Genomic DNA, 24,764 nt, shown 5'->3' on the forward strand with positions numbered 1-24,764 from the left:
CCTCCTTCTTATAGGACGGAGCCGGCCGGGGGGCGGGGCCAAAGCACCCGGCATACAATGCGCATGCGTGGCTGTGCCTGTCTGGCCCAGAAGCACCGGCTAACTCTATGGTTGGGCGGGCATGTTCCGCCGGGGCGGAACCATGTGGCCGCGCTCCGGGGCTGCACCGGGGGCTGCGGGGGTCGGCACCGCCCGTCCCGTCTCGTCCCGCCCTGCCCTGCCCGGGCCGCAGGGAGTGGGAAAGCCCTTCCCATCCACTGCGGGTATCTCGGGTGGGAACGGGATCGGGGGATCGGAGCCGGTAGGAAGACCGCGGGCGGTGATCCCCGGAGCGGAGCTGTTGATTCGCCGCTGTCTGAAAGGGGTCTCGGCTCCCAGGAAGAGACAGTGTCAGCACGTGCATCGGGACCAGCACCGGTCACCGCTGCAAACAGCGGGCACTGCCCGGGAGCCGTCCCCAGCCCCGCTCCTCCCGGTGCCCCGCACCCGCCCCGCAGAGGCCGCGCACTGCGCATACCCCGGGTGGTGCTGGCGAGACGTGCGCTGCAGCGCCCCCTGCCGGCGGGGAGGAGTGCGGCGCCCCCGGGCCGCGGCGAATCCCCGGGGCTGCCGCCCCCTCCCGCCCCCCGGGGCAGCACCGGAGCCCGGGCTCCCAAGCGTCTCCGCCTGCCCTGGCCCGGTTCTTGTCACCCGGGCAGCACGTCCGGCGGTCCCGGGGGGCGGCAGGCTCTCTGCCGTGTCCTCCCCGCGGTGATGAGCCGGGATGAGTTACCGGCTGTCAAGGTTTCCATAGCGATCGTTTGGATTTTTAAGCTTTTGCCAGGCTGGAAGGGAACACCGAGCCGGACACACGTAGCGCCCTGCCAAAGAGAGTGGCTAATTGCCTTTTAGCTTAATGAGCTGCTGGGGTTGATGACGAGGAGGAGAAAATGCTGGAAAACCTCCCCTAGTGCAGCGTTTCACCCCCAGCACTGGGGATGCCTCAGCCTGGAGCTGGGGAGGACGTGGAGCAACGAGACCTGGAGAACATCATCGGGATGAGGGGACAGAATCCCTACCCGTGTTCATTATCAGAAAGCTCATCCCATGGAGGTCACAAACACCACCCAGTGCCCCCATCACCCTGGAGTGGGTTGGGTGTCCCTCATGCCATGGTGTCCCTCAGCAGGGAGCACCCGAGGGGACACGTAGGGACTGTGGGGGCTCCCAGAGCAGGCACACAGCGGTGAGCAGGCTGGGGGAGGAGGTCGGAAGGTCTGGCAGCTTCCAGAGTCTGAGGTCCAGGAGGAGATGTGGAGATTTCAAGTCCAAGTTCAACCAGCTGCTGCCAGGGGGTGGATGGTCATGCCCATGGCCTTGGTCTTTCTTTGATGAAGACACAGATCCAAAAGTTCTGGCTCTGGGGGGGTTCTCTCCAGTGTTTTCTCTGAAAACCCCACAGCAGACACCTGGATACCTGCTCTTCAAAAACACCTCACGGGAAAAACACGTGCGAGCTCCCCCGGGACTGTCCCTCGACGGGGAGCACAAGGGAGCGGAGCCCTGACAGACCCAGCGGCGCTGTGGGGGGGTGGGGGGTGGGGGGGGTGGGGTGGGGGTCGGGGTCGGGGTCCCAGTCCCGACTCCACCCTCACACCCCGCCCCCTCCCTGGGTCGCTGCCCCTTTAAGTCTCGCGGGTGGGCGTGGCCGGGCGGGGCGGGGCCATTGCGGCTGCGCAGCCGCGCGGCGGCCGGCGGGGAGCGGAGCGCGCGGGGGGATTGGGCGGTGCGCGCCCCTGGAGGCTCCTCCCCCTCTCCCACCCCGCCCCTCCCTGCCCCGCCCCTCCCCTCAGGCCGCGGGGGCGTCACGTGACCCGGTCGGCGGCTCCCGGCGCGGTGGACGCTGGAGGCCAAGATGGCGGCGGAGCTGGTGGAGGCGAAAGTGAGTGAGCCCGAACCCCCCGCACCACCGGCGGGGCCTGGGCCGGGGCAGGGTAGGGCGGCACCGGCGGGGGGAATGCGGGCTACCGGCACGGCCTCGGCTCTGGCCCCGGCGGTGGGACTCGGAGGGGGGGGAGCGAGCGAGCGGCGCCCCGGGACCGCCTCCCCCTCCCCTCGTTTACCTCAGGGGCTGCCCCGCCCCGGTCTCCGAGCCCGGCCGCAGCCCCTGCCGGACCCTGGGCCTGGCCAGGTCCGGTTCGCAGTCCCGGCGAGCCGCCGGCCCCTCGGCCTGCTCCTGGGCCCCTGGGCCTCCCCCGCAGTTAATTCCCAGTGATTAATTAGCGCAGGTGACTTCCTCCCGCCTCCCGGTAGAGCTCCTCACTCTGCTCCCCGCGCCCCTTTCCCTGCGGAGCCCCGGGCCGGTCCTGCTGGGTTGTCACTCTGCGGCCTGCCCTGGGCTCCTTGGCCGGTGTGGGGGTGCGGAGCGGAGCTGTCCAGCCGGGCTGGGGGGGCGGAGGGCTGGGGAGCCCCTTGGGCCGGGCCCGCTGGGATGGGTGCCGAGCCCTCGCCCCCCGGGCCGGGCATTGCCAGTGCCTGAGGGGAGGGCTGTGGGACGAGCGGTCCCTGGTGCTGGGGCAGAGCCCCTGGCTCGCTCTGGCAGGGAGGTCTGGGCTGGCCTCTGATGCTCCTATGTGATGGGTTGGGGTGAAATGGCTCCGCAGGAACCGTGCCTGAGGTTGGGTTGTGCTTCCATGGTATGCTGTGGGTCCTCTTTTTCCTCTGGGTCTCAGTGGCATCTCTCTGAGACTTCTGTGTGTCCCTCTGGCAGCACATGGCAGCCCAGAGTTGGCATTTGAGTGAGCATCACCCAGCAGCATGGAGGGGAAGCTGGTGCTGAGGGGGGTCCTGAGGAACACCAGTGGATGGGAAGTGTGTAGCACCTGGTGGCTGTTTGGGCTGGGATTGAGTTAAATTTTCTTTGTAGTGGCTGGTGTGGGGCTGTGTTTTGGGTTTGTGCTGGAAACAGTGCTGATAATAGAGATGTTTTTGTTAACTGCTGAGCAGTGCTTACAGGGCATCAAGGCCTTTTCTGCTTCTCACCCCACCAGTGAGTCTGCTGGGGGTGCAGAGCCTTGGGAGGGGACACAGCTGGGACAGTTGATCCCCAACAGGGATGTTCCAGTCCATAATGACATCATGCTCAGCATGTTGAGCATTATGCCATTTGTCTTCCCAAGTAACAGTTTTGCATGATTGAAACCCTGCTTTTCTGGAGATATCTGAACACCTGCCTGTGATGGGGAGGAGGAAATGAATTCCTTGTTAGCCTTTGCTTGTTAAACTGTCTCAACCCACAAGTTTTCACACCTTTACCCTGCTGATTCTCTCCTCCCCCATCCCACTGGATCAGAGTGAGCAAGCAGCTGCTTGGTACTTGGTTGCTGGCTGAGGTTAAGCCATGGTGTGTCTGCAGGGTCAGCTCAGCAGTGAGGATGTAGCTAGGTGCTTGCCAAAATAAGATTTGGAAGAAGCTTGTTTTAGGAGGTGCTGCTCTTCCCTTCTCTTGGGCCCCTCTTGCTGTTGTGAGTTGAGCCCACGACCTTTGGGGCTTCCCAGGTGTTGTGGTTGCCTCCATCACTGGTGTGTGGTGGGTTCCTTGTCACACTCATGCGAGGGTTTCTTGAGGGGAGGAATTGACTTCAGTGTCAGTGGTCTCAGCACTTAATGGGATCTCTCTACTGCTCATTCTGTCATGCAGGTCCAAGCCTCAAGGACAGGTTTGCTTTGTCTGAAGCTTGTTCTTCTGTTCCTGCTCAAATCTGGTCATCCTTCTGGATCTTAAATCCTTCAAAATAAAACCTGCAAAAGACTGGCAGCTCCAACTCTGCTTTAAGCACTGACAGTCCCAAGTGGTGCAGGAGCCAGGAGTGCAGGAATACCTGTCTGCTAGGCTCCTGTGGCTTCCCTGTTAAAGCTTTGCTGGATTTATCATTGTAAATATGTTATTTCTCCTCAGAGAGGACAATCACTCTCCATTTTAGAGAAAAGAGACACAGAAACTAGATTTTTCCTAGAACACACAGGTGGTATCTGGCAAAGCAGTGACATGAATCCTGACTTTTTGGCAATTAAAAATCCTCTCATCTTTAAAGTTTTCCTGCCTTTTTTTTTTTTTTCCTCTCTCATCAAAGGTATTTTGGGACATATCTTGACTGCCAAAAATTTTGACTACAGCCAGTGACGTTTTTATAACATCTTTTGGGCTTCCAGATTAAATGACAGATTTCATGGAAAAAAAAAAAAAAAAAGAAATGGCATTTTCTCTGTGTTCTAGTTCCTACCCATGTAGGAGCCAGGGTTAAATGTGTTTGGACTCAGGAGCAGCTTTCTTAATTTTAAGTAAATAAATAATCTCCATCGCTGTTTTATTTCAGGAAATTACACGACTGCTGTTAACTGCTGCTGAAAGCTGACTTTCATGCCTTTTTAATTATTATTTAATCCACAAAGAGAAGTGGAGTGTAGGCTGGGGAAAAAGGGACCTGCTGGGTCTCTGCTTCTGGTGTTTTAACTGTGGGACAGCTGGAGTGCCTTCTTGAATTCTGTGTTTTCCAGAAACCAAGCAAGAGCTGTGTAGGTACTTATCAAGTATATTTTCAGGGCAGCTTGGATTTTCCAAACCCTGTCCTTGATGAGCTTGTTTTGCACATTTGTGATGCTGCTTTGTCGTGAGAGAGAGAACAGAAACATCAACCTCACCAGGCTCTGGCAATCATTTTAGCAGAAATAATTTCCAGTTCTTTACCTGATGGGAAGTTGTGTCGAGCAGTTTCTGAGTCTGCTGATAGTTACAGGCCAGCTGAGTTTCCACAGCAGCAAAGCAACACAGTTTGGAAGGCAAGGATAGTTTTTTTTATTGCTTATCAAAACACTGAAATCAATGATAGCAGCACAACAGCAAAGGCAGCTGCTGGGGGGGATCACGGGGGAGTACTTGGCAAAGCACCCAAGAAGGGTTTGGAGGCATTGTTCTCATGGGAACATATTGCTCTCTTTAATGGTCTTTTAATATCTTTCCAGAGGCTGAAAGATAGGGTATTTTTTAAAAGGTCCTTTGCACTTAAGGATTCTGGAGGGGTTTTTTTTTTTGCCTGTACAGATAACATGCAGTGCAGTGCAGACAGCCCCAGTTTCCTTAAATGTCATCTGCCTTCCAGGTCCTCTTCAGTTTCTTCCTTTGCCTTATGCTTAAACCATTTTAGATTGAAGTTTTTACTCCATCTCTCTCGACTAAAGGTGCCTGAGAAGTTTAGATGCTTGGAGCCTGTGTGCTAAGGGGGTTGATATGCTCTTTCCTGTTTGAAATGTTTACCTTTGTGGCCACTCTTACTTCCAGTAACTCTTACTCTTACTTCAGCCCTGGTGAGGCCACAGCTTGAGTCCTGTGTCCAGTTCTGGGCCCCTCAGCTCAGGAAGGAGATTGAGGTCCTGGAGCAGGTCCAAAGGAGGCAACCAGGCTGGTGAAGGGACTCGAGCACAGACCCTATGAGGAGAGGCTGAGGGAGCTGGGGGTGTTGAGGCTGGAGAAGAGGAGGCTCAGGGGAGACCTCATCACTCTCTGCAACTCCCTGAAAGGAGGTTGGAGCCAGGGGGGGGTTGGGCTCTTTTCCCAGGCAACTCTCAGCAAGACAAGAGGGCAGGGTCTCAAGTTGTGCCAGGGGAGGTTTAGGTTGGAGATGAGAAAGAATTTCTTTCTGGAGAGGGTGATCAGGCATTGGAATGGGCTGCCCAGGGAAGTAGTGGATTCTCCGTGTCTGGAGATCTTTCCAAAGAGCCTGGATGTGGCACTGAGTGCCATGGGCTGGGAACTGCAGCAGGAGTGGATCAAGGGTTGGACTTGATGATCTCTGAGGTCTCTTCCAACCCAGCCAATTCTATGATTCTATGATTCCAGTTGAGCTGCCTTGAGGATTCTTAGTGTGATTTTGGAGTAACTCAATGACTATCATGGTGTTTTTCTGGTGATATTTCAGTTGATGGGCTCCTCTGTGTTTGCTCTGCTCAAACAAGTAGCTAAAAACAGGATGGCAGTCAGGTGAATACCAGCTGGTTTGACGAGCAGGTTTGATGTCTGCCTTTAAAGGTTGGTTTTTTTGTTGTTTTTTTTTTTAGTATTTTGGATGCCAGTTGTAGAGTCTAACACGAGCTGATGCTTTGCCTCTCGATAACTGTAAGAACATTTTTAATTTTTTATCCCCTAGAACATGGTGATGAGTTTCCGAGTCTCAGATCTTCAGATGTTGCTGGGTTTTGTTGGCAGGAGTAAAAGCGGACTTAAACATGAACTAGTCACCCGAGCATTGCAATTGGTCCAATTTGACTGCAGCCCTGAAGTCTTCAAGAAAATCAAGGAGCTCTACGAGACTCGCTACGCCAAGAAGAGCTCGGAAGTGGCTCAGCCCCCGCCTCCCCCGCAGCACCGCTCCGCCGAGCCCCTCCCCATCCATTCCTCCTATGACCGTGGGAGCACCGTTCCTCGGACTTCTATCTCCACCACTAACATTGACTATCCTGCCCTCTACGGGAAATACCTGAACGGACTGGGGAGGTTGCCTCCCAAAGTTGCTAAGCCTGAAGTTCGCCTGGTGAAGCTTCCCTTCTACACCACCCTGGATGAGCTCTTGAAGCCGACAGAGTTAGGTGAGTTCCCACCTCCTGGTAGGCATGGGCTGGGAGAGAAAAGGCAAAGAGGTTGAGATGGCCAAAAGTTAATGGTGTTTTCAAGCTTCTGTGAAGTCGGGGGACAGAGGAGAGACTGATGAATATGGTTGTGGGTGTCCTCCTCTCTCCCCTGTATCTGTTGTTCTTTTTCCCTTGCCTTTGAGCAGTGATGTGGTCACTTTGAGATGTAACTGCAAAGTCTCTTGTTCAGCTGCACCTTTCACAAACTTGGTTGGAAATTCTGCTGCGTGGCACATTGCAGTCTGTCACTGGGGATTGTCATCTGTGTTCCAGGTTGGATGGGGCCTTGAGCAACCTGGTTTAGTGGGAGGCATCCCTGCCCATGCAGGGGGGTTGCAACTAGGTGAGCTTTAAGGTCCCTTCCAACCCAAACCATTCTGTGGTTCTGTGATTCTGCCTCTGTATATAGATGAGAAACCTTCTGATTTGGTGTTGTACCTGTGCTCAGAAAGTATGCTGGCATATTCTATATTATTGCTATTTTTCAGTGCTTAAAATATCAGCTCTAAAGCCTCCAATGGGTGACAGAGTGTGGCATGGGCAGCACACCCTATTTCTGACCTTTTTTTTTTTTTTTTGTGCTGTTTGTGTGTGGTGCTGTGTATTTTGAGGAGCATCTAGGAAAGCCAGAAGTGCTTTTTCCCCACCTTGAGGCTAGGAGACTTGTTCATTATTTTAATTCTGAGAAGCAGAGGGTATTGTCATGGGTGTTATAAATCTAATGTTCTCGTAACAAAGACAGGTTATATAGAGAAGTGTCACTGTGCTCTGATGAGCCACCCTGTCTTGTCAAGATGCTGTGGTGGTATCAGCCCTGCTAAATAAACCTTGAGCTTGGGAAGATGGTCTGTCTTTGCTGAAAAAAATATTTGATGTGGATTAGAGGAGGGGAAAAAAAACATGAAAATAGGATTATTTTTTGCAGGAAAAAAAAAAAAAAGAACAATTCCTCAGATTTTATTAAATTCTTATCTTCATTTGGAAGATTCATTAAATATGTTCCTGCTGTGGCCATTTGACCAGTCAAGGGGTACATTTTTAAAGGCTATTTGAGGAAGGGGTTGGTTCAGTCTTTAATGTGGGGTGGCATTTGTAAGCCAGGAATGCAAATACAATGAAAGAAACCAAATTTTCAAGAGGAGGAAACATCCAGAAAGAGGAGAAGAGCCTGGATAACAAATTCTGTTAAAAGTTGACAAAATCAGATCAGAACCAAGGTCTCATTACATTTAGTGCTCACCTCTGTTAGCTGACACCTCCCTCAGGTCAGCTCGTTTCCTAAAGCATATTTGACTAATTTTTTTCTTTTGATGAGGGTGTTTTCTGCTTAACTGGGGGGGTTGGTGGTGAGTAGCTGGATGTGAACAGATGTTCACTCTTCATTGTCCCAGTCAGCTGTTCTGAACCTAATGACATCACCTAGACATTTGTTTAATTTTCCCAACCTGGTGACCTGCAACTATAATTCCTTCAGCCAACACCAGTGTGAATAAAAAGGGTATTTGTTTCCCTGGAAAACTGGTTAAATCAACACTTCATGGTTATCAGCTCCTCCCCATTGCTACCTGGAACAGCCAGGTGCTGAACTTCTGACATCACAAGTTTTGCTTGTGTTGGGCTCTTGCTTAGTGTGGAAAGATGATAAACAAAGCACTCTGAGGAAAACTGAGTGCTTTTCCATATGGAATCTGCAACAGTTTGTGCTTTGTTGCCCAGATTTCACATCCTGCCTTTGCACCAAGCATAAGCTCCTTGTCAACATCACGCTCATAACATGGAAGTACCTGAAGAGAGATTTGAGGTCTTGCATTCATTTAGAAACACCCAACTGCTGTTGGAGTTCACCATTCCCCAGGGCTGCTAAGGAGGCATTTTAAGCATCTGGCTGTGGCAGGAGTAAGGGAAGCTTAATTTATGTGTTCTGGGCTTCAGTAGGAAGCATCTTTCTTAATGAAAAGGCTCTCTTGCAGCTTGGAGATGATTGCTCTGAGATCAAAGGTGAGGTGGGAGATGCCTAATTTAGTCTGTAGGCAAGCAGATTCCCTGAAGTCTTATCAAATTACTATTAGACTTGTAGACAAAGGTGGCTTCAGCTAAAAGGAGATAGAACAGGTCTGTTGTGAACCAGCTACTCTCTCATATTTGGTAACTGCACACATAATTTCAGTCATTTTAAGTATGGAGTTTAGCACCTGAGTTATCTACATAAAAACAGCTTCTTCTCAGCTTTCTGGCTTGGTCTAAGGATGTCAACGTGAAAGAATTCTTCTAATTTACTGAAATTGCTGCAATTCTCTTGGGTAGATGAGGCTTAAAATGAAGATTGATCAGATACCTTTTTAGAGGAGATGAATACTGCTGTCTTCCCTGCGTTGTGTTTTAAGTAGCTAACTAGTGGAATTTTTGTGTCTGAGCACCTGGCTGAGAAGTGAACTTATCTTCTGGCACATTTTTTTTGAGTCAAAGCTGTGTCAATACAGTTTTTGAACAGTAAGAGGGTGCAGGAAGGAATCGTGCCCTCCTCACCCTACTGAGGCTTCTGCTCTCCTCCTGGAGCTGAGCCAAGGTGTGGTGCAGCTGTGGGAGCAGAGGACCACTGAGGCTGGGAGGTGTTGCCACTTGCAGTGTAAACTGGGTTTGTTTGGTTTTGTCCCTTTGACAATCATAGAATGGGCTGGGTTGGAAGGTCCCTCAGAGATCATCAAGTCCAACCCTTGATCCACTCCTGCTGCAGTTCCCAGCCCATGGCACTCAGTGCCACATCCAGGCTCTTTGGAAAGATCTCCAGACACGGAGAATCCACTCCTTCCCTGGGCAGCCCATTCCAATGCCTGATCACCCTCTCCAGAAAGAAATTCTTTCTCATCTCCAACCTAAACCTCCCCTGGCACAACTTGAGACCTTTTGTGCCCTCTTGTCTTGCTGAGAGTTGCCTGGGAAAAGAGCCCAACCCCCCCCTGGCTCCAACCTCCTTTCAGGGAGTTGGAGAGAGTGATGAGGTCTCCCCTGAGCCTCCTCTTCTCCAGCCTCAACACCCCCAGCTCCCTCAGCCTCTCCTCATAGGGTCTGTGCTCAAGTCCCTTCACCAGCCCAGTTGCCTCCTTTGGACCTGCTCCAGCACCTCAATCTCCTTCCTAAGCTGAGGGGCCCAGAACTGGACACAGGACTCAAGCTGTGGCCTCCCCAGAGCTGAGCACAGGGGCAGAATCCCTTCCCTGGACCTGCTGGCCACGCTGTTCCTGAGCCAGCCCAGAATGCCATTGGCCTTCTTGGCCACCTGGGCACACTGCTGGCTCATGTTCCTGCCTGGTGTGTCTTTTCTCTCCTGTATGTGTGTAAGAAGTCAGCCTGCTGCTCCAGCCCCTTCCTCTGAACCTGGACTTCAGTCTCTGTAAGTGTCATGGCTGATGTGGCAAAGGCAATGGCCTTCCCCTGCCTGCAGAGCAAACACCACTGCCTGGGGCCATCTCCAGTGGATCCCAGCACAAGCAGGAGCTCCTGCTCTTGCTGTATCCACCTAAACAAACTGGAGGGCGGGGGAGCCAGAACCAGCATTTCTGCTGCTGGCTGAAGTAAAAGCTGACACTCCCTCAACTTGCCCCGTCTCCCCAGGCCCCTGCATGAGCACAAATGACCTTTAGTCTGATCAGATTTGTTCCATTAAGCCAGGAGGAAAAAACCCACCTGTTTGTTGTGTTTATGTTGTGTTGTGCACTGAGGTGAGCTGTTTGGGAGTGTAGGGATGCAGGGAATCACAACAAGCTCCTATGGAAGCCTCTTGCCAGCAGCTCCTCCCTGGTTGAGATACCTTTGGGATCTCCATCCAGGGTGATGCCAATATGATCCCTTATTTCTGGGGGTACACCCTTAGCCAGTTTGAGCAGTAAGTATGATAGCCAGCATTAAAAAAAAAACCAAAGCAAACCCAAAATCCTTTAATGCAGGGAAACCCTGAAATCAGCATAGCCCTTGTTTTGCACAGCCTGCCAGAGTGAGACTTGCAGGTGAGCTTCGTTTCTCAGGCTGGGAATCCACTGCAGTTAACATTGGGCCTTGGCTATGGCTCACCAAGACCTTTTGGTTTTTGGAAGTTTTGTGTTTTGACTCATTCTGGGGGTTGCTCAGGCTTAAAAATTGTTATCCCTGCTGTTAGTGACTGTTAAAATGAGATGATCCCAGCAATACTTTTACAAGTCAAGGAACTGAGTTGTGTACTGAGGCATCTGTCCTGCAGAAATCATGAAACTTTCTTATCTTAAAATACTTAGTTGTTGTTTTTTTTTCCTGGCTGCTCAGCAAATAATAATATAATGTAATGTAATATAATATAATATATAATAAATAATAGCTGGTTAGGTAGCCTAAGACTGTACCTCCTGGATCTGGGATTTGTTTTGCAGCATTAGGAGTTTGAAAGAGAACTGGTTCTTTACACAGGTCTGTTCTGGAGAGGTTTTTCCCTTCCAGTCTGTCAGGGCACATCCTGCACTTTTCTCCAAAGCATCCAGTTCTGATTGCTGTGAGCCTCAAGGACATGAACACATCCTGAGTCCATCTCTTTCTGATTTTCCTTTTCCCTTCAGCTCTCTGCTGGCAGGGTGACACTGGAGTGGGACCCTCCAGCAGCTCTCTGAGCATGCTTGAGAAGCCCCCTCCATTCTTCTCCCCTGCAGAAGGGTCTTTCACAGTGGGAAATAAAAAAAAATGGGGAGCACGTGTTGCTGCTGCTCCTTTCCTTTCCTTCACTCACAGAGATGAGAGCTCTCAACAGAGTAGCTGCACAGAAGTGGGGACACTTGACTATTTTTTGTTTCCCTGTGCTGGTTGTGACTGCATCACCCGTGGGGCTGCTGCTGTGGGGGGGGTCTCACTTCTCTTCTTGTCAGCAAATTGGGTGTGTGGCAGAAGTGAGCAAATGACCTGTTCTGAAATTCACTGGTGTGCTGGGTTTGGTGCTAGAATATTTTGCTGGAGAGGGGATAGCAAATTTGTTGGGTACTTCCCAGGGTTTGACTTGTGTTGGTGGTGGCATCCTGTGCCAGGCAGTGCTGAGGGCAGCCTGAGCTCAGCAGCCAAGCACCTTTGTTGTATTTTTGTTCTTTTTTTTTTTCAAAGGAAGAGTGGAGCTGATATAAATGCAAAATTAAACATGAACAGCTTCTCCCTTTCCCTAATCAGGTTTGTTTTGTCTTTGTGTAGCCCAACAATCAGGAGGACAGCGTGCATATAGAGAGTTATTTAAGAGAAATTATTAAAATTCTATCTTGTTGTTCTTACCATTCATAATTTTCTAAAATAACAGTCCTGGTGAAATGCTTTGCTTCTCACTGGTAGCAAGAGACATTCGGATGGAAGCTTGAATTCAATTAGATGTCCATAAAAGTGCCTAATATTCTTTTTTTATTATTTTTGAAAGCTCTTTTTGCATTTTTAAACCTGAATTACCAAAGGGAAGTGTCTGTAGCTGGTGAATCAGATGGGCACCTTGGTTTCCAAGATCTTACAGCTGCTGAGGTTTTATCCTTCCTTCACCTCATCTTGTTCATAGACAGTAAAGCTCACTTTCCTGCTTCTCAAGTTCTGCTGTATTGGCTTTGAATAAACATTTGAAATGATGTGAAGGAAAACACCCAATTTTTGCAAAAAATAAATTAAAAAAAAAGCTGTTCTTTGTCTTTATCCTGTGACTTTCACCAGCTCAGGGCCTCAGCTTCATTTGGAAAACTTGTGCTGACAATAGAACTTCACATCTTTGAATTTAATAAAAGGTACAAGGTGGAAGTGGTAACATCAGTTTTTCACACCTCAAGCTTCATTTTAACCGTGTTGAATGCATTTAATCTTAAAATTGTCAATGGATAATAAAATGCTAATTAATGCTGGGGTCTCACCTGAGCGTTTCTGGAAGTGGAGTGCTGCAACACCCCTGCCTCTAAACACAACCTCAAGGTCATGTGTTTGCAAGTCATGTTTTGTCTCTTACAGCTGTTGTTTCTGGTGCTTTTTTATTATCTAAGCTGATTTTGTTGTTATTGTTACTCTTGTCCCCTTTCTGTTCCAGAATCAGTCTGGTGGTTTCATGCTTTCATGTCATGCACTGATCTCTTCTTACGCTTCTTTCAGTTCTAATCTCCACACTGTGATGCTGCTTGTGGTTTGTTCTTACACAAACATGTGATTCTGGGCTTATAGATTATTTGAAGGGAGGAAAAAGAAAATAAAAAGCCATTCCAAATTCACTGTGTGGTATGTATGTACCAAAGTGCATGGTTTGGTATGTGCAGCTATATGGGAGAAAACAAGACTTAGAAGTTAATGTAGCTCAGAACCTCAAAAGAAACCTTGTGCTTAGCAATGCAAGAAGAGGTAGATATTATCAGTTTGATGTACAATCTTTTTTTTTCCTCCCTTTCAGTTCCACAGAATAATGAGAAGCTTCAGGAAAGTCCGTGCATTTTTGCATTAACACCAAAACAAGTGGAGTTGATCAGAAATTCCAGGTACTTCTCATTGGATATTAACACTTCAAGAAGATGGAGCTGTGTTGTTCCTCTGGGTTCCCTCTCTGCAGCAGCAGAACAAACACAGTTTGTTTGAGGGCATTAGCAGCCAGGCTACTTTTCTGGGGGAGGTGGGAGGTACAATTTTATTCATCTAAGTCACTCAGTTCCACATCTGCTCCTCTGGTCTTGCTGTACTTTGGGTAGGAAAAGTGGTATGAAATTGCTGATGACCTAAATTCTCTGTTGAGCTTGCAGATTTTTTTTTTCCCATCCAAAGTTATATATCCAAAGCTATACCTGAGACCCTGTTTGCATCTGAAAGGAAGCTCCCTTGTTTAAAGGATGCTATTGAAACTGCCATAGAAAACATCTAAATCCTAAATCATTAGGATTTACTCTGACCTCTGTAAGTAGGTGCAACTTTTGATTCAAAGAATAGACTGACTTAGAGGTGTCAGTGGAGGCAGTAAGGCTTTTTCTTATGCTGCCCTGCTCCCCTAGTCCTTGCTGCTGTGAAAAGACAATGATGCAGAAGAGGTCTACCAGAACTAGGTGTAAAACCTTTAAATAATTCTCTTTACCATATTCTTATCATAGCTTTGAAAGTTCTTTACAAAAAGTGTTGTACAGCACTGGAAGAGGCTCCCCAGGGAGGTGGTTGAGTCTCCATCTCTGAATGTGTTTAGAAATTATCTGGATTTTGGTGCTTGGGGACATGTTTTAGTGCTGGGTCATCAGAAATAGGGTAATAAGGTTGGAATGAGGTTGGACTTTATGATCTTGAAGGTCTGGAGCCTAAGATTTCTGTGATTCTATGAAAGGTGATGTTTCTCCACCATCCAGCACTTGATTGCTGTTGTCATCCTGGTAGGTCAGCACAGGCAGTGCAAGGGAAGCTGTTTGAAAACTTAAGAGAAAGGAAATGTTATATCATGGAAGCTTTCAGGGGTAATAAAAGACTAAACACATTTTAGCTGAATCTTGATGCTCTTTTCCTGAGGATTTGTGAGAAAACTTTCACTGTGGGAAACACAACACAAATATTTCACAGCTGGGGTCTTGATGAGAGTCTGGAATGCTCATCCAGGTCCATCCTCTTCCACTGCTCTGGGTGGTACCCAGATATTATGTTTAGGTTCCCAGACCTAAAACTCCCTTTTCAGCTCCTGTCTGTCAGCTGAGCTGAGGTTCCATCCCATCCACCCCCAAAACCAAAATGTTTATACTGATCTGGAATGGGAAACACTTTCAGAGGCAAATCAAGAATAGTGTTGGGATCTTGTCTAATGCCTTGTGTGCAGAAATGAGTTTTACACCTGTGGATAAAGACTCCTAATAAAATATCTGGGATCTGTTGCTTCCTTGATACCAGCTGAAGTCCTGTTGTGCACAGTCCTACTGAAGTTAGCAGTACTGACTGTTGTTCTGCTGATGCCTTAAACCTTGGTTCCTTGGTTTGCACCAGCAGCTTTAGCTGAATAATTGAACAAAGTCTTCAAAGACTGTCAGGTAGACCTGACCTTAAAACCTGCTTTTTGTAAATGCTTACAAATCAGCAAAAAGGATGCCAGGCAAATTGATGTCTTTCACCAAACATTTTTACAGTTTTGCAAACCCAGAGAAAGGCTGCAGAACTACTGATACTTGCAGAAGGAATTGTTCAATTTAAAAAAAATTCTGTCAAGTAATTCTGTAAAGGTTTATTTAAAAAAAAAAAGCAAACAAAAACTAGAGCTCTTCAGTCTGGCAAAAGTGACAGCCAATTTTGGTTGGTTTGGGTTGGGCTTTTTTCTGTGTGGTTTTGTTTGTTCGTTTTCTAGAATTAATCTGAATTTCCTGTTTCTTCTTTAATTTACTAGGGAGTTGCAACCCGGTGTGAAATCAGTTCAGGTTGTGCTAAGGTATGTCTGGAGGTTTAGCATCATGTGCAAACCAGGGGAGGAGGGAACATGCTACCAAAATATACTCACTTTCAGTGTGGTTTTCATTGCTCCAAAGATAACTTGGCATCAATTGTTCATTCATGTGCCTAACCAAGGATTTTAAACTCTACTTTCTGACCTGTCCTGAGGTGTTCTGCTCGAGTCAGTGCTGCAGTAGGAAGCAGCCAGTGTGTCAGGTCTGGGGTGAGCTGAGTGGGGTTGGCTTTGCTTTGGCCAGGTGGGGGAGCATGGGTTGGTGTGGCTGTTGCTGTGCACATGCAGAAGAGAGCATGAGGGGGTATTGAGGGCCCTGTGGTTGGTTTCTTTACAGAATCTGCTACACAGACACCAGTTCTCCTCAGGAGGATCAGTACCCTCCCAACATCGCAGTGAAAGTGAACCACAGTTACTGCTCCGTGCCGGTAAGGCAGCTCAGCCAGGAGCTGGGACATTGCCACTTGGGAAGGAATTGTGTGATTTAGAAGGAAATTGGTTTCCTGATGAATGCAGACAAGAACCCAGAGTGTGAAATCATGAATTGTCAGAAGTAAAAAATCAGTTTAAAGCTAATTTCCTAATGGATTAGCTGTGTTGTTAATAAGCTGTTCTTGCACAAGCACTTGATCCTTTTTGTTTTGTGCTTGGTCTGACTGTTCAGCTCCCTTCTACCCTCCCTGCTTGTAAACCCCAAAGTGTAAAATCATAGATTGTCAGAAGTAAAAAATCAGTTTAAAGCTAATTTTCTAATGGATTAGCTGTGTTGTTAATAAGCTGTTCTTGCACAAGCACTTGATCCTTTTTGTTTTGTGCTTGGTCTGACTGTTCAGCTCCCTTCTACCCCCCCTCCTTGAAAACGGTGGGTGAGTAGAATTTGGTGAAGCTGATGAATAGATGTACCCACACAGAAGCCTCTTCAGTAAAAAACATATAAATACTTCTGAATCTTTCTGCCTTAGGGCTATTACCCATCAAACAAACCTGGAGTGGAACCCAAAAGGCCCTGTCGTCCCATCAACCTCACCCATCTCATGTACCTGTCTGCAACCACCAACCGCATCACTGTCACCTGGGGGAACTACGGGAAGGTGAGTGGCCCAGGGCAGCCAGAGGGGACTGCAGGAACCCAGAGCAAAGGAGCAGCCTGGCTCAGGCTTTCTCTGTCCTCTCTCCCCAGAGCTACTCCGTGGGGCTGTACTTGGTGCGGCAGATGACCTCAGCAGAGCTGCTGCAGAGGTTGAAAACCATCGGGATCAAACATCCAGAACTCTGCAAAGCACTCGGTGAGTATGGCTGCTTCCCAGGTGGCTCGGGGAGGTCTGCTGTCTGCCTGTCACACTGCAGCAGCATTCCTACCAGCCAGGCTGCTGGAAATGTGCTTGGGAACTGCTGCCAAGTTTTACACAGTTTCTTTCCTCCGGTTGTATAAAAACACTTTTTATTTGAACAGACTTGCTAAGCTGTATGTCAGTCGTGTGAAATCGCCCCAGATCTCTGTGCAAGTGCAGCACTTCTGCAGCGTGTGTTTCTCTTGGCTTTGCAGAAGCTTTGAATCACTTTAGCTGGATTTAGAATTTGTCCCCAGGTCGTATCGTGGTGGGTGCCGCTGAGGGCCGGTGTCCTTCTGACCCCAATGGCTTCATGCCTTCACCTGAGTAATTATGAGCTGACGAACATTACCACAGCACCTTGGCCTTGACCCGCACTATTTCCAAAGGAGATTTCTGGAGCAAGGGATCCTGGTGAAAAGGTCCTGCTGCCCCAGCCCCACCCTGTCAATCCTGGGGGCTGGCAGTGGGATTTCACCACCAGCACTTTCATATGCGTTGAGAGCTTCAGAGAAGAGATGATCCTGAGAGATGCTTATCCTAGACCAAGCAGGTAAATCATTATGGTATGAGGCAAATGCAAAAACATGGTTGAAAATAAGGGGAAAATTTCCTTTCCAAGGCAGAGTCTGACTTGCAGCTCCAGAGAGTCTGGAGGATTTCCAGTTACATTATGTTACCGGAGAGAGTGTTCTTACTAGTTAATTCTGCATGGAAAACCAACACCATGGATCATAATGGTCTTTAAAACATAATATTCAGATCTTGGATGACTCTTACTGAGTATAAGAAACATAATATTGAAGATAGATTGTAGCTCATAGGGGAGAGGGTGATTTCAGCCATGTCAGGTCTTCACGTGCCAGATGCACGTAGCAGGACAAGCTGCTGCTTCAGCCAGACCTTTGATCTTCATCAGTGCAGCATTTCTGCAGCAGATGCTGAACGTTTGCATAGCTTTGTGCCACACCAAGTAGTGTCCATGGCAGTCTTGGTTGTATTGGGCCATGGTGACAGCCAGCACTTATCTGTTGACCTAAGAAATGAAAATTTCCAGTTGTGAAATATCCACCATTCTCTGAAGCCCAAGGCTGAGCTCCCTTTTTCTGCTGGTCACCAGGACCTTCCATGAATTGAGCAGAGGCTGGTTTTGGAATTGTCCTGAACTGCAGAGAATCCTCTTGTTCTCTGACCCCTCACACTCCTTGGAGCCAGGCTCAGCAGCATGTGCTGTTCCCTTTCAAGCCAGCACCTGCAGGATGTTTTCTGGATCAGAGCATGGCAAGCAGAGGTTCTGAGGTTCTGAAGCAGCTTTCTTCTTGCTTTTTCTGCTCTGTAACAAGTGTGTGCCTCCAGTTCTACTGCATTCCATAACTAACAGCTTTGGCTGAACTTTGGGGCAGAGAGCAGCTGCATTTGGTGACTTTAAATTTAACCAAATGGGAACGTTGTCTTGTTTCACTTCCTTTGGCTTGTTACTGCTTAGAAGTTATTTGGTTGTCTGAAGCTGGCAAGAGCAAGTAGCTTGTAAACTTTGCTTTTATAGCTCTGGTCTGTTCTGCAAATGATTCCATTTCATGTTCATTGCAATAGCCCTCAGCACTCACTAAAGCTTTGACTTTGGTTGCATCTTGGGCCTGACTCATCTTCCTTTGCATATGCATCTGTTGACTTTAGTACAGGAGCATTGTCTGAAAACAGAGATACTTGCATACATGGCTGTGGATCCAAAAACAATCTTAAACCAACTAGATTCTAACCAGGAAGTCCAAGAAAATGCCCATTTCTCCTTCCCATGAATCACAGTAATTGATGCACAGAGAAAGCTCTCACAAAGAACTTTACAAAAATTAATCTTGGATGAAAAGTCTCCTAACGTGAAGAAAACAACACCAAATCTTGTAATCTCGGGGGAATCTCACATCTGAGAAGTCACTCTCTAATTAGAGCTGTGTGTTGCAAAACTGCTTGTAGCCTCATTGTCTGAAGACATCTTGTTATGATCTGGAAAGGTCAGAATAAATGATCAACTTGCTCCAAAAAAAAAAAAAAATGGTGATGGGGAAGTGTTAAAGGCCTTTTCAGACAGCAGCATTAGCAGCAACTCCTCTCTAGGAGTTGTGGAATAGTTTAAAGCTAATTTTCTCTGTGGATTCCCCACCTGGATGGAGGACCTGCATGTATGGCACCTGCCCACGTCTGCTGGTTTTTTTTGTTTTGCCTCCAGCTCCTCTGGGTTTTCCTTTCAGGATGCAGCAGCAGGCACTGGGGGTTTTTTTACCACGTATATGCTGGATGGCTGCTTGGACTGGTTTTGCATGGCTGTCTTGCACTTTGAGCTGCCTGCCTTGGAACCTCTGGGTCTGGTTGGGGTTCCTGCTGGCATGAACAAGCTGGCCAGGACCTAAGCTGAAAAGTTAACAGCTCAGTAGTGCTAAGAGGAGGCTTTTTTATTCAATGGGGAAAGGAATGGATGTAATTCCCTGTCAGTTTGACTGGATCTCACATTTGCTTGCTTCTGGGGGACTATCTCTGAATTTTGAGGAACAGGAAGAAGGAGTTAACCCTGTCCTATTGCCACTGTTCTGGGAAGGGAATAAAATCCATCATGCTCATGCTGATGACTAGATCAGCCTAAACAGACTTCATTCCAGAAGTCTTGACGTGTGCTAGAGCTCTGTCCACCTGCTCTTTCCTTCCCTGTGTGAAATACAGGAAATACAGGGGGTGTCTCACTCCCTTCCAAAGAGGGACAAAGTTACCTCCCAGTTGGCTGCCTTGGTACACTGAAAGAGTTGGGAAGCAGTGGGATTTCCCCTCTCTACCTCAGCCTGTAGTTTGTAAAGTAGAGGTGGAAGGCTTGCTGGGGGAGGTAGCAGATAGCGTGGAGCTGGTTGCCCTCAGCCCAGCACCTAAGTCTATCCTGGCTCCTTCATTTGGTCTGCCTGAATGAGAGGCAGTGCTGGGCTGTTGGGCTGGGGATCCATAAGAAAATGTGGTCCTAGGTGGCCAAAAAGTGCTCCAGTTGGTCTGTAGACCATGAGCTGCCTCATCCTGCACAAGGTTTTTGGCAAGCCAAGCAGTGCCTCTACTGAGTGCTGCAAGCAACAGCTTTTTGCCTCCTGTGTCCTTCATCCCTGACTGGCAGAAGTTGTCATCTTTGGGAAAATTACTTTTAGGCAGCCAAGAGCTGTCAGTGAGCTGCTTGGGCTGTGCTGCACATTGCTTCCAAGGTTTAAGTTTGCAGCTGTAAAATCTGGTGCTCTCTACTCTCACTGCAGTAAAAGAGAAGCTGCGTTTGGATCCAGACAGTGAAATTGCCACCACAGGTGTTCGTGTCTCTCTCATTTGTCCGGTAAGTCTCAGCAATATATTTTAGTCTGGTTTTGTCTAGAAACCTCACTCAGGTGCCAGCCCAGCTTTTCAAGCAGTGTCTGGTGGTGGTTTGGGTGGGTTTCATGGCTCATGTTCTGCTCTTTGGTTCACCAGCTGGTAAAGATGAGGCTGTCTGTCCCCTGCCGAGCAGAGACCTGTGCACACCTGCAGTGCTTTGATGCTGTCTTCTACCTACAAATGAATGAGAAAAAGCCCACATGGATGTGTCCTGTCTGTGACAAACCAGCACCCTATGACCAGCTAATAATTGATGGGTGAGTACCTACACTTCTTTGGCCTCAGCCCCTTTCTTTTTTTCCACTGGGTGCAGCATCTTGTTTCTTGGTCTGTGCATCTGATTGAAATTCAGCTCAAAAGGAAGATGGAAGCTTCTTTTGCCAGCACATAATAGTCTGGCTTAATTGTCCCACACTGTTAGATCAAGACTTGACTGTCTGCCATTCTGAATTTCTGGATTGCACTAAAGCATTTTAAGAATTGAGCATTTTACTGCCTCGTTTCTTTTCATCAGGCTGACAAAGCCCCACAACTACCTGCCTTGGTTGGCTGAGACCATGCAGTGTGGAATAAACTGCAGCATTATAAGCACATGACAAGTTGGGATTTGATAGGAAACATCTTCTTGTTTTCTTGTTGATGTGTGGTGCACATCAGCTCACAAGCAGTTCCTGACACACTATAAATGTGATCTTTTCTGCCAGCTATTAAACAGAACACCCTGCAGAGTACAGCCCCTGAGGCTGAGGTGCAAATGCAGTATTTGGAAAGATGTTTGTACAGAATCTGTGACTGTGCCAGTACAATTTCTGTCACCGTTGTGACTTGTAGTGTCAGAGATGGGAATTATGCCTCAGGGACTGCTGCTGTGTTTTCCATACCTCGAGGGAAAAAGCAGCAGGTTCAGATGCACCAGAGGGGCAGAATTAAAATTAAAATGTCCAGGTTGGAGGTTTTGTGGGTCCACCTGGTTCTCCTTCCACTGCCTGACTTTGAATGTGGCATTGTTGCAGTAGTGCTGTAAAAGGATAGGAGGGAATTAAAGCAAAGTAAATTCCAAGCACCATTTGGAAAAGGGCAAGGCAAGAACTGCATGCTCTGAACCCTGCCAAGAGTTCTCTGGCCTTGAATTGAGGAAAGGTTGCTTTAGAATTGGTACTCAACCTGTCACCTGGTTTTCAGTCCTTGTGGGAATGGTGTTTCCTGTATCTTGTCACTAGAGTTAGCTTATTTAGTCCTTCTACCAAAACGAGGAGCAGAGGGCTCCCCACCAGCTTGGAGAGCTGGAGTGCTGCAGCTCAGCAGTACAAAACCACTTTGGAGGTGATGCTCATGTGACTGAGTGAGGTTTGATACTGGAAAGCTTAAAAACACAGCTGTGTGCCAACAGGATTACTCAAGAAACCAGAAGATCTCCCTCCTCTCATTGCAGACCTGGCAGACTGAGTCTTGTGTGCAAACAGCAGCAGGGGCTACCTGAGGCAAATCTGCTGGCAGTGGTGCTTGTCAGCTCCAGAAATATGGGATCCAGAGGCTTTTTTCTCTAGAGAAGAGCACAATAAATCACCTGGCTTTTGCCCAGGACTAAAGGAAGGAACAAAGAGTGAATTAATGCAGACAGTGATCTCCACCCACTCCCAAGCTGAAGCTTTGTGAGCCTGTTTGAGGGGCCAGGACCACTGACATCTGTGCTAGCCAAGCCCAGAGCAGCCCTGAGGATTGGTGGAGCAAGATGCACAGTTCTGGGCTTCTGGAAAATGTTCCCCACCCTTACATCTTGTATAATTGGCCTCTAATGCAGATGCCCTCAAAAGTAGGGAGAGTGTAGAGACATTGTGTGGGTGCATCCAGCACAGGAGGCAGTGAGGTGAGCAGAGGACTCTGCCTGGGTGGTGTGTTCTGAGTGCTGCCATGTTTATGGGTACTGGTTTGATCCAGGAGCTGTGGCTTTTGAGCCAGCCTGAAGCAGCCTCAGCACAGATAAGCTGTTTGCTTTGTCCTCTGGCCAACACTGACAGGAAAATCCAGTTCCTTTGAGATCTCTAACAAACCTGCTGAGACTGAAGAGGGAAGGTACAAGTGCTTGGAGTGTGGAACCTCTGTGGGTCAGCAATGGATGTGTTCCCTCAGATGAGGAAGATGAGGTTCTTGTTGGTGAAGGATCAGCAGATTTCCTTGTCAGTGCTCAGGACTGCTTTCCATGCTGGTTCTGTTGGATGAAGGTGATCCTCAGACCTCCCTGAAAGGCAGCTGGAGGGAACCTGGCAGTCCCAGCTGGATGTTAGTAGTCAAAAAAGGGGAATAGACTCCAGAGGAGGGTAGTTGGTTGGTAGAGTCCAAGATCCTCAGGGCCTGGGCAGCTTTTTTGGAAAGCCTTCCTGGTGGTTGCTCTGCTGAGTGACAGCACCATCTGTGGATACCAGTGTGCCACCAGGAGTTTTCTTGAGCTTTTTACTATTTTTACTATTACTTCTCTTTTACACTGAAAAGAAATGCTCAGATCCAGAAGTCCTTGAGGAACACTGGTTCCAGCAGTGTGCCCAAATAAACATTCCAGAAAACAGTGGCATGGATCAGCATAAAGCAAGTGCCTAGTTCCTGAGGCAAGAGTCCAGAGCAAGAGTCTCATCCTGGTGTCTTCAACACATGGTGGCTAATACTGAGATACCTACACTGTTGTATTTTCAGTGGTGAATGTCTTTCTTGTTGTTGCAGGAGGCTGCATATGTTTTTTGAAGGCTTTGGGAAGTAAAAATAGGAAGGAAGTGAAGTGCTCCTTGTTGGATTGCTTCTTTCCCAATGCCATGGGATATTTTGTCTGGTGCTGATGCCCTGGGGTGAAGGTACCTGCACCAGCTGTGACAGGGCTCTAGATGGGGCATCAGGCAGCTGGCTGGAAGTGGTGCCTGGGAAACTGGGTGAAGAAGCAAGACTGTCTTCTAATTGCACATAATTAAAATGTTAGTTCATGGTTTTGCTATGGTGTCAGAAAGAATGGGGAGATGGTTTGCACTATCAGAACCTGTTCTTGTTTTATGGGAAATAAAATGAGCCCTTGACTGCAAGGACCTTCTGCTAACACCCCATTTCTCTTAAATTTAAGGCTTTTTAAAGTGAAGATCCAGGTTCAGGACACATCACTAAATGTGTTCTGCTGATTGCCTTGAGCTTATCAGGTGGCATCTTTTCTCCTGCCCAGGCTCCTGTCGAAGATCCTGACAGAATGTGAAGATGCAGATGAAATTGAGTACCTGGTGGATGGCTCCTGGTGTCCCATCAGGGCTGAGAAAGAGCGAAGCTGCAGCCCTCAGTGTCCCATCTTAGTTCTAGGTAAGTACCTCTGGGGCTGAAGACTTGAAATTACAGTAGGAGTTGTGTACAAACTGCAAAACTGAGAGCTTCCCAGCTAGCCTGGGAGAAGCTGTTTGATTCCTTAATGTGAGTAGGGTGCTCTGAGAGCTTTCTCTAGATAGCTTCTTCATTTTCAGCCCCTCCATCATCAGACAAGTTTGTCAGTAGATGCAGCTCTGCAACAACCCCAAAAATGTCATTGGCATGACCAACCTGGAACAGCACTGTGCTCCTTCTGTGGGAAGAGAGGATTTTGACAAGCAGGGCTGTCTGCCAGGTCCCTCTAGCAGGCTGTGATGTCTGCTGACAGGGTCAGCAGTTTTGCTGTGGAGCTTCTTACTTCAGTTGAGCCCATTCCAGGTTCTCAGGCAGGTGCTGTTGGGCACCCTGGCAAGCCCTGACCCCTCAGGTCTGTGGCATCAGCTCTATTTTCAGGCAGCTGTTGGAATGGAGTTTGTTCCATGCACTCTACCTCTTAGGCTGGACTCCGGGATGTTCAAACTCTGGAAGAGGCCTCCTGGAGAGGGGGATGATGCCCTCAGCATTTGGACAACACATTAATTTTTGGTCAGCCCTGAAGCAGTCAGGCTGTTGGATTAGATCTGGTCGTTGTAGGTCCCCTCCACCTGAAATTCCAAGTACCCCACAGCCATGGAAAACTAAAAGTGTCCTCAGCTGGGCATGAAGTGTCTTAAATAATCCTCTCTCTCCAGGTTCTTCAGATGTGAATGGGCTCTTGCCCACCCCTAATGGTAACAGTGAGAACGGCAAAGCCACTGCTGATGTGGTGGATTTAACACTGGACAGCTCATCATCAGAGGAAGAGGAAGAGGAAGATGAGGAAGAAGATGATGATGAGGAGGGACCCCAACCAAAACGACGCTGCTCTTACGAGAAAGGTTTAGTTTCTGCCTGCTGACTGTGGAAGCAGCTCTGAGTCTCAGAATGGACAGACTTGAATACTCTGGTGCTTATTAAACTGGAGGAGGGGGAGAATGTCCTCTCTCACCTCATCTCCCTTCCTCCTTGATCTTTGACTTTCTTGTTCCAAATTAATCATTAAAACGAGAGAAAAAGAAAAAACTAAAAAAAAAACAAAAAAAGACAAAAAGACAAAAAAAAAAACCAACAAAACAAACCAACAAATGACAAACAAACCATTGAGCTGCTGCTTGGTTGGAAAATGACCCCACTCAAAACCTGACCCTGACCTGGAGTCTGAAGTAAGAAAAGTGTCTTAAGCCAGGCAGGCAGAGCCCACAGCTCGCTGGTCTCTGCTGCCCTTCGCCAGGATGGTTTGGGTGGAGTTCACCTGCAGATCCACAGGACACCTAACTCCCCTGCATCTCCAAAGCTGTGTGCATTTTTATTGTCTTGTTAAATAACCATTCCTTAATTAATCTAAAGTTTTTGCTGGACGTGTGAGTCCGGGGTGGGGAAGGGTGGGGGCAGAGGGAAAGGGTGATGAGAGGGTTTTGGGGGGAGGTGGGTGAGGGAGGTTTGTATAACCCAGCAAGCATAGAGGGGGATTTCTAGGGGTGGGGACAGGGGGGCACGGGGTGGAAGGGAAGAGACATATGATTGGAATCGCACTGTTCTAGCTAGGA

General features: G+C 48.4%; 1 protein-coding gene across 1 annotated transcript; it reads left to right on the plus strand.

The window, feature by feature from the left end:
* The first annotated feature begins 1,792 nt into the window (after window positions 1-1,792).
* Window positions 1,793-24,252, plus strand: PIAS4 (protein inhibitor of activated STAT 4). The gene is made up of 11 exons (XM_030466522.1): window positions 1,793-1,921; window positions 6,183-6,621; window positions 13,079-13,163; window positions 15,026-15,067; window positions 15,420-15,510; window positions 16,045-16,173; window positions 16,263-16,368; window positions 19,695-19,768; window positions 19,903-20,063; window positions 23,006-23,136; window positions 23,871-24,252. The coding sequence occupies exons 1-11, from the start codon at window positions 1,895-1,897 to the stop codon at window positions 24,074-24,076; spliced, it is 1,491 nt and encodes a 496-aa protein (XP_030322382.1). The 5' UTR covers window positions 1,793-1,894; the 3' UTR covers window positions 24,077-24,252.
* Window positions 24,253-24,764: the final 512 nt, after the last annotated feature.

This window comes from Calypte anna, chromosome 28 (assembly GCF_003957555.1).
Source record: "Calypte anna isolate BGI_N300 chromosome 28, bCalAnn1_v1.p, whole genome shotgun sequence".
Classification (NCBI taxonomy): Eukaryota; Metazoa; Chordata; class Aves; order Apodiformes; family Trochilidae; genus Calypte; species Calypte anna.